The sequence below is a fragment of the Lolium perenne genome, chromosome 7, assembly GCF_019359855.2.
Source record: "Lolium perenne isolate Kyuss_39 chromosome 7, Kyuss_2.0, whole genome shotgun sequence".
Lineage (NCBI taxonomy): Eukaryota > Viridiplantae > Streptophyta > Magnoliopsida > Poales > Poaceae > Lolium > Lolium perenne.
This window is the reverse complement of record NC_067250.2, coordinates 142,500,837-142,510,327: the sequence shown is the minus strand read 5'-3', so window position 1 is coordinate 142,510,327 and position 9,491 is coordinate 142,500,837. Positions and strand designations below refer to the sequence as shown.

General features: G+C 47.4%; 1 protein-coding gene and 1 long non-coding RNA gene across 2 annotated transcripts; both read right to left on the bottom strand.

Moving 5' to 3' along the window:
- Positions 1-276: 276 nt before the first annotated feature.
- LOC127318662 (uncharacterized) lies at positions 277-736 on the bottom strand. The gene is made up of 3 exons (XR_007862058.1): positions 657-736; positions 471-533; positions 277-347 (listed from the first exon to the last, which is right to left on the bottom strand). It is a non-coding gene; the product is annotated as an uncharacterized lncRNA (long non-coding RNA).
- Positions 737-3,520: 2,784 nt separating this feature from the next.
- LOC127318695 (protein FAR1-RELATED SEQUENCE 5-like) lies at positions 3,521-8,147 on the bottom strand. Its single transcript, XM_071824075.1, has 10 exons — positions 8,050-8,147; positions 7,372-7,636; positions 6,577-7,267; positions 6,003-6,479; positions 5,577-5,905; positions 5,249-5,468; positions 4,306-4,407; positions 4,060-4,079; positions 3,826-3,960; positions 3,521-3,739 (listed from the first exon to the last, which is right to left on the bottom strand). Exons 1-10 carry the CDS (start codon positions 8,145-8,147, stop codon positions 3,521-3,523), a joined length of 2,556 nt encoding a protein of 851 aa, XP_071680176.1.
- Positions 8,148-9,491: the final 1,344 nt, after the last annotated feature.

Here is a 9,491-nt window from a genome sequence, read left to right as displayed (position 1 = left end):
ACATAACTTACTACCATTTGTGCCATAATCCAGATGTAATTTACCTTCTCCATCAAGTTCCTTCTGTAGCTGTCTTGCTAGCTCCTCGTCACCTCTACACCGATCATTCATATTGCTGACGCCACCGAGGCAGATGATTTCTTCGCTGCTCTCAAACACCATAGGTCCCTTCCCACGGTCTTCGGTGGACGCACGGCGAGTTGCAGACGTCAAACCTTCTCCATATCTCCAGCTGTCTCCGGTATCTTCTGCCACTAACGGTGTGCTAGCAACCTCAGCACGGGGTAAAACATTTTCCTCCCCAATCACCTCGTCGTCCGACGGCACCATTGGTTCGGACATGTCAACTGCATAGCAAGATAAACATCACAGCAACAATTATTTTTCAGTAACCCTTGTTCGATCATGCCTGATTAACGACAAAACAGGCAGCATAACCACACAATCCCTTTTATTCAGATCCCACTGACCTGGATCATTACATACCACCATGACCATACACCCTTTTCCCCATTGTTCGTCAACATCATCACCTGTGTTACATAATTTTTTTCGGACAAAACTTAGTTACCAGAAATGACTAATAGATTGCGCGAACATCTAAAGTTCACCGGTTTTTTCTACAGTACGCTAGCGCGGCAGGACAATTTTCTAACCTCTGACCATCTTAGGATGTGTTTCTGCTCCACTTTGCAAATCACCTGATGTACCAGCTGCCCGCCCATCAAACACTCCTACATGTTTGACAAATAATTAAGTTCCACACAATTCAGTTAAACAATTTTTAAACCCAAAATGGAATAAAAAATGACCCTTCGCTTCTTCTACAAGTACCTGCTCCAACCGACGCTTCTCCCTCGAAGAGGGCATCTGCAAATATAGTAGCTAGTGCATCCCTGGCACTCTCCACACCTCTGAATATCTCGTCTACCAACACGTGATTCATCTCTCCAGGGATTGCAAGCTCAGATGCAACCCGCGCAACAGCATTTCGGATGAGAGGAATTACTGAGCCGTCAACCAGTGATCGTACCTTCGCAACGCCCTGAAATTGATGATCCAAAAAAAAATCACTAATTTGAGCAGTACAGACGCACACGGCCAAAAAACCTGCAGCCGTACTCACGCAAAACAAATTACCCACATCTTCCTTATTCAGATTTCTGAAGGTTTTCTCATCCTCTTTCCTCACACCTATCCCTCCATTTTCAATAAGAGGGTGCATTCGCAGTATTTCTCCCTGCCTGGCAGTAATCGGCTTAGTCTGCAAAAGTGTGTATGTACAGAACAGTTTTTTGGTTAGACTTAACAGCAGACACTTTGCACAAAACATTGAATTATAAGAGCTACACTTAACACTACCACTTTGCCCAGCTATAAGTAAAGGCGACAACATAAAATCGCTGTCATACCTTGTATTTCACTTCACCACCGACACCGTCCTCCATCACCAGACTAATCAGTTCTTTCAGCTTCTCCGTTGTGTAAACTGCGATTTTCGGCGCCATGGTTGTGTCAAGCCCAGCATCACCAAAATCAATCCATTCGATGCAGAACAACTGTTCAGCAAAAGGCAAATGTACTTTAATCAATCAGAAAAGCTCACCATCCATGCAAAAAAAGGAGTGGCTGCAGATCCAAGATAAATACAAACAAAAAAAAGGGGACAGAACTCACCGCAGCCGCTAGTGGGCATGCACCCAGGACGTATATGTCTGAATGTGTATCCTTGTCCATCTTCAGCCGCGATGCAGCCGTCTGCATCTGCGTCAGCACATAGCCAGCCCAGTCGTACTCATGCAGCTTCTCCGGCGAAATCACAATCCCAAGAATCTCTTCAGGTATTGTCGGGACTGCCTGTCGCGGTGCGATGTATGTGCTGCACACCAGCAATGTGTAGGCAACCTGAGCAGCGACAACCTGGCTTGGAGTCAAGCAGGCCACGTCGCAGCTCTGGAAAACCTTCTTCAGATCATCCATGCTTATACCAGCAGATCTGTCAACTTTCATCTGCAGCAGCGCCTGGATTTTCTCGATCTGGGCACCCCGCGTCTTCGTGCTAAGCCTAGACTTACGACCGTGTATGGTCCTTCCCCCAGACCGTACACCTAGAACCCTAACGATTTCTTCCTTAGTTACACGGCGCACCTCGCCGTCCTTGAAACTCATATCCATAGTCTCAGGGTCAAGATTACTGAGGCAAGAGACGTAGAACCTCCTATCTACAAGCCCTACCAACCTGGTGGCCAATAGGCTAGCCAAACCAGTTTCTTTCACAACTGGATAGTAGATCGGACCTACCCCTAGGATAGGTGCGATGGAGAAGCCGGTGCGGGTGGTCGGCGGCTTCTTCTTCTTTGCAGATGAAGCGGCAGCTAGCATTGGCGTCGATGCGCCCCATGCCCGCGTAGATCTGGTCGAAGTCGACGCCTGCAACTCATCCAGACTCCTCCCCTTCTTCATTCTCCCCTTCGGCGTCGCAGCCGTTTGGTCCATCGGCCTCAATCCGACGAATCCTGCATGGAAAAAAGGCTAAGAAATCTACTTTTTCGGCAGCTAGCAAAGATATATCAGCTGTTCTTTGAGGTAAAAATGCCCGGATGTGAAGCCCATAGACGCACTCACCAGCTACTTCCTCTCCTGGATTTTCTTCCTGGGTTCTTTCTCTCTCTCTCGAGCTCAGGTACCTAGGTAGTGAACCACTGTTCCACGAGGCCGCAGTGGCAGACGACCCTTCCTTGACTTAAAGAGACCAGCACCCTTCCTCCACCGTCACACATGGCATCTACGTAGATTTTCCATATCTCTTAGACAGTAAATATAGCATCCCCTGTAGCTACCCACCCCAGATTTTTGCACCGCTATGGTGGGAATTCTCCCGCCCAGCGCTAACCCACCACAATTTTCCCGATTAAGAAGTTTCTCCAGAATTAAAACCCAGTTTTTTAATACAGTCTGCCATCAAATATAAACGGTGACCAGGGGCATATGCTCACACCATTTTTCTTCGGCGTCAACGATTGCTTCCAGTGCCCACATGATCTCGTCGACCCCACATTTATGGGCCCCACCGGCGACCACTGATAGGGGGTAGAAACAAATATTTGGATGCTCCAGAAGCTACAGAAACAGCCCTCTTTTCCCTTGTTTTAGCCCAGCAGATCGGTACATCTGAGCACAGCTGGTACAGTTCGAGCACTGCAACCAAATAGATGGAAAGCAGCTAGGAAACAAGGCCTTTGGATGTTTCTCCCGGTGTTTAGCGCTGCATTCAACGGGAGGTGGACCACATGGATTTTGCTGTTTAAAAAGACCATGCCAGCGCGTTTAGACATAAACAAAGATCTTCTCCGCTTGATTATCAACGACTGGCACAGATTTATTCGCATAAAACAGCGGAGTGCGGGATACAGTGTCTACTGGTGGAATCAGGGTAACCACTAATTAACCAACTGGTAACACTATCATTACCAACACACGCAGCCCTAGTGGCATTAATCAGGTCATGCAGGGTCCTAATCTAGTCCAGGCGGACGCGCTTGGCGCTGGAGACCTCGTCATCCTCCTCGTAGTACCAAATCGGTTCAGTCCATATGCCGGAGCTCTCTCCCTCCTCAAGCTGAGCGTCCACAGCTCCGCCGACAATGGCAGGACCGAGCGGATCGTAATCCCCGACCTGTTCCTCCTCTCCGTCACCGGCTTCGGCCTCCACCTCCACCTTGCACACGACGTTGCCCTTCTGCAGTTGGATATTCAAAGGTAATTAGTGTCCACCATTGGAGGCAAAAAACAAGCTCTGGTTCTGTATTCGCGTTGCTGTCTCACCTCACCACAGTCACCACCATCGGGGTGTGACCCGGATGCCGGTGCTGCTTTGGAGTCATCCAGGGACATCAGCTTCCGCTTACCACCTGCCACATTCGACGCCACCTCCACGCTCCGGCTTTTCGGTTCAGTAAACTGAAAAATTGAATCAACCACAGTTGCTTAGGATCATCCAGGAGTTGGAAAAACGCAACATATCACCACAGGTTTGATAAAACAAACTACAAGAAGTACCTCTCCATCCCAGGCTTCACCTGCAGTCCAATGACTAAAGGAACCCAGCATCGCAAAGGTGCTGCTGCCAAGGGTTGCTGCCATGCCTTCTTCTACCTACGACGAGGATCAGTGGGAACCTAGCTTTCCTCGATTCTGAACTTGCTGTGTCTATGAACTATAAGTCCCAAGCTCCCATATATATAGCTGTCTCCAGCTCCACTTTCCCTCCAGTGGATTTCAAATTCAAAATTTGAATTCCAGTACCTGATCCATTGTCAACAGTCCACGGCCCACCACCACACAGACATTCAATGCATTTTTCAGCTATATATTTTCCAGCACCACTAAACTGCCTCAAAAACTGTTCTGAAAATGGCTCACAGTAAAAATACACATTGACTGGTTCTCCAAAAAAACCCAGGAATATTAGATTCTGTCTAGTTCTCTACCACTACCAAAACACATATTTCATTACCTCACTTCATTACCAGTAAAATGCGGGGCCGAAGACAAATGAATCAAGAACAACAATTAAAGGTGGATAAATTCAGTCAAGCCCGCAGCACTACATCAGGTAAGACTGAACTAGTATCTGCCAAACAGTTGCACCCAATATTATCATTACACATCTTTAACAAATATAAACCAACTAATATCCAGGAACATCCTTCAAATACAAAATGAATAATTCGTTTACAAATGAGACAGCTATTACAACGATCATCTTGTTAGATTGGGTAGGGATGGATGGGATTCTTTTTGCCTCTGTAATCATATCGCATTCAGGAAAGCAATGCACCACATTGCTTTGTGCAAGTCGTCCTACGATGCCCAGGCAACCCACACCTCGTGCACTTCGCCACTTTCCGCGGCTGTTTTGGAGCGTTCCCCCGCTGTGGGCATGTCGTCCTCTTGTGCCCGCTACACCTGCAAATTGTGCAGAAACGCGTGCGCTTGCTCAGTAACCCGGTCCCCTCGTAAGGAGCCCTGTCTCTGCTCGTGGTTGGCCTCCCAGCCCCGCGATTTTTTTCCGGGGCTCCCAACCCTAGTAGCAGATTTGGCTCCTCGGCCAGAATCATTCCGTCGTCCACCATCACTCTTTCCGCTTCCATTTCACATGGTTGCTCTGCCGGCCTGTCCTCTAGCCCAAGCCCATCCCTCATACTATCGTACGGTGTCATTATCGATAGGTTGCTCTCGGACAAACTATCAAGCTTCTCGCATGCCTCCGCACTTGCATCACCCAGCCTGACCAGCTCAAGCGCTTTCCTATACAGCAAAGAATGTCTGTACGTGAAAGACCTGCTAGAGGCGTGGTCGTTCTGGTATACCTCAAGGTGCCCTGGCAGCACATCCCTTGCATCCCTTGTCCACCTCTTCAGGATGTGCCGCTTCGGTATTTCCTCCACACCCAGGTAGTCCATAACCTTTGCAAAAAAGAAGGAGTCATGACAAATGGGGCCAAATTTGAATCTCCACGCACACACAAGTGCAAAAAACAGCAAAGTACATAAATCTTTCTTTCCGACCTTTACCTTTATAGTATGGCTGCAGACAATTCCCATGTGCTCAAACAGGCCACACTCACACTCAAAAAATTCACCGCCATCAGCAACCTTCACCTGAAATTCGACCCGGCTCCATTTCTCTCTCTTGTGGGCCTTCGTGTGCTTCGCCAAGTACAATTTGTATTTCTCAACCTCCTCAATACGATAAGCCCCAGCCATGTATAGGTTATGCCCGAACTGCTCGAACATTGCTCTAGTGTACACCTTGCTAGCATGTTCCTCTATTGACAAGTTAGCATGAAGCACAGCACTTGCCTGGCATGAACAACACAACAAACAGTTTTTCAGATCAAAGCCTCCAATCAGCAATGCAAAAAACAAGTTTTTGTCCTGAGATTTTCTCTATCCGTGCAAATGGTATTTTTTTTTGAAGTTATGCAAGACAATAGTAACCAGAGCACGTCCGACTCACCACTTTTGTTCGCTTCTCCTGATAACCCTCGTCCTTCTCGCGGTCATGCTGGAGACGCATGTAGTGCCTCACAAACAAATTCATTGCACATCCAGGCGGCACGTAGCTCTTCAACATCATGTTTGCGCTCTCGCTCCGCTGTGTGCTAGTCATCTTTGCACAAAAAACACCTCGAAAATATGGCTTCGCCCACTTGTGCCTGACCTCATAAATCTGCGTCAGGAACGGGTGTGTCTTCAGACTGTATTTCTCTAGCAGCATTGCCCAAGCTGTTTCAAACTCTTCTTCTGTCAGCATATGGTTCACAACTTTGTGGAACTCTGACCTGAACTCGCTCTTCTTACTGTATAGAGGACCCAAGCATTCCTTCGCCTTCTTCAGCACGTGCCATTTGCACCACCTGTGAACTGTTCCTGGCAGCACTTTGCTTATGGCCACCTCCATTGCTCTGCACTGGTCTGCAATATTTTTTCCACACAAAAAGATTGTCATTAGACCGTCGCACATAACACCGGTTTATTTTTAAGCAAAAGCACGAACAATCGGAACTCATACCTGTCAGGATTGTCTTTGGTGCCACACCACCCATCATCCGGACAAATTCCTCGAACACCCATTCAAAGCTTTCTGTCTGCTCATCCCGCAGCAACACTCCCCCCAGAATGATACTTTGGAAGTGGTTGTTCACCCCAACAAATAACCCAAACGGCATATCATATAAATTTGTCCTGTATGTTGTGTCAAATGTAATTACATCGCCGAAATATTTGTATTGCATACGGCTTGATCCGTTTGCCCACATCAAATTCTTAATCCGGCTGTCCGAATCAGCTAGCACTCTGTATGTGAACTCAGGATCCTTTGATCCTATCTCTGCAAAAACCTCCATTGTCTTCCTCACATCGTCATCTGCTTGCTCCTTGCTTATCCGTCCACACAGATTCTTCAATGTCCTCTTGGTGAACGGCACATTGCCAACACCCCCAAAGAAACTCCCTATTATGCTGTACACTTTGCCTATGTTTACGTTGTTCTCCCTTAGCTGCTTCACCAAATCCTTTGTGTACACATCTATGTGCTTATGCGATGGCCAGTAAACTTTTTCTGCGCAAGTTTTGGAAAGAGAGTGGTTGTGAGTCGCTCGCTGCTCGGTTATGTACCAGCCTTTATCTTCTGTCCGAAGCAAGCGTATGAGCGCTGGGCACTCACAGCGGCAGGATCGTGTGTTCTCACCTGCAGGCTTCCCCTGGAAAGAAAGGAATTTTTTTGAGCGTGTACTGCATAATTTTAGAGCTCCAATCGAGCGTTCTCTTTACTGACTGGAAGAAAAAAATTGCTATACTTGCTTACAGAACAGCCGCAGACTATTTCTTGCATTGTCTTCGTCCGCTGTGGGTTCAGCCGGCTCTTCCCATATCTAACGCCAAAACCGTGTTCCCACGAATATAGGTTGTAGAAGTCATATGCCTCGCCGAGCGAATCAAATGTCATGCCCAGTGATGGCTCAAGGACATAATCTCCTCGTCTCTCAGGGTAACTTCTGATCATCTTCTCTAACGTACCAACCCGGTTTGGGCAAGGAATTCGTTCAGTTGCATGTCCTCCAACTCGCACCCTACACGCCATGCCCCCAAGGTTTGTTAGAAAATCTACAATTCGAAACCGATTCTCAGTACTCGCTAGCAATTAAAAATAAAATGATGCACTCACAACTCCATAGGTTTTTGATTCGCATACCATCTTATACATTTTAAATGACTTTGAATTTTAGGTGCCTATTCTTAACAAACAGGCCTAATCAGCGACATACGAAAAGCACACCAAATTAAAGTTGCCAGCAGTAAAAATAAATTAAGAGAAAGGTCTATATTGCTGATGCCAAGGGGTTCTTAGGTTCTGAAAAAAGCTAAGAATCTACATATATCGTTGAGACACACCTCAATTTGGCACGAAATTATCACGCTTGGGAATCATATCCTGTCAGTGCCGAAAAGATGAGTTAAGGAGGAAACAGACTAGTGCCCTCACCTTTTGATCCAACCCGGCGCTTCTGGATTCACCTTCAGAGTAGACTGCTCTGATTCTGATGGCCCAACACCACCAACAATCTTCCTCTTCCCATGCATGGCGCCCCCTGAATGCATTGACGCTGCCGCTCTAGTTTCTTCCCCGACTTCACCGGTGCTCTCTTCAGGCTGCGGCCCCTGTACACGTATTTGCCTCACTGCTGCAACGCTGTCTGCTTCGTCGTCTCCGCCGGTATCATGCGCCTCCGCCACCACGCTGACTGCCCCTTCTTCCTCAATGCGCACGCGGTACGCCGGCCCCATGATGCCAGCAAGCTCCGACGAGTCGCCGAAAAACAACCTGCACAGAGACACAAGACCCCGGCGGTTCAGACAGATTTACAGAAACCGCCAGATCCAGAAAGCACAGAACAAGCGGACTAGGGCCAAGGGAGAATCGACGCCCTTACCTGTCGACCTGTCCTACAGGGAACTCCATGTCTGCGCGCGACTGCAGATTTCGCCGGAGTTTCTTCGCCAGCGGCGCCGCCTCCTAGGCCGCCCAGATCTCACTAGGTGCGCCGTCGTCTCCAGTTGGTTGCCAGCCCGGATCGTCGCTAGATGGTCAACCTGGTGCTAATCATATCTGTTGCGATGGAGAAAAAATCTTGGACCGGCAGCCCAAGATTTCATCAACTTTCCAGGTCGGGCGGCTCAAGAATTTCGCCGTCATCTTGCCGACGGACACTAGCTGGACCACCAATAAATGCCGTTGCGTACACCGGAACAGTACGCGCACGACCCGCGTATTCACCATTTCCTACCAGTCAAATTTCCCCACAGCACAAATCGCGAGGCACGAACGGACGGACCAGATAGTATGATCATCTGGGCGTACGAGCCAAAACGCCGCCTCCGCTTATGGGAGACAACCCATGTTTTTACTACAGTATTTCTGTTTTATATTTGAGTCTTGGAAGTTGTTTACTACTGTAGCAACCTCTCCTTATCTTAGTTTTGTGTTTTGTTGTGCCAAGTAAAGTCTTTGATAGTAAGGTTCATACTAGATTTGGATTATCTGCGATTCTGATTTCTTTGCTGTCACGAATTTCGACCTGCCTCTCTGTAGGTAGCTCAGAAAATATGCCAATTTACGTGTGTGATCCTCAGATATGTACGCAATTTTCATTCAATTTGGGAATTTTCATTTGAGCAAGTCTGGTGCCATTTTAAAATTCGTCTTTACGAACTGTTCTGTTTTGACAGATTCTGCCTTTTATTTCGCATTGCCTCTTTTGCTATGTTGGATGAATTTCTTTGATCCATTAATGTCCAGTAGCTTTATGCAATGTCCAGAAGTGTTAAGAATGATTATGTCACCTCTGAACATGTTAATTTTTATTGTGCACTAACCCTCTAATGAGTTGTTTCGAGTTTGGTGTGGAGGAAGTTTTCAAGGATCAA

Coding starts and splice junctions, on each gene's coding strand:
- LOC127318695 (XM_071824075.1), bottom strand. CDS start 8,147: ATGCATGGGAAGAGGAAGATTGTTGGTGGTGTTGGGCCATCAGAATCA. Junction 7,637..8,049: donor GCGCCGGGTTGGATCAAAAG/GTGAGGGCACTA, acceptor CATGGCGTGTAG/GGTGCGAGTTGGAGGACATG. Junction 5,469..5,576: donor TCTGCAGCCATACTATAAAG/GTAAAGGTCGGA, acceptor TTTTTTGCAAAG/GTTATGGACTACCTGGGTGT.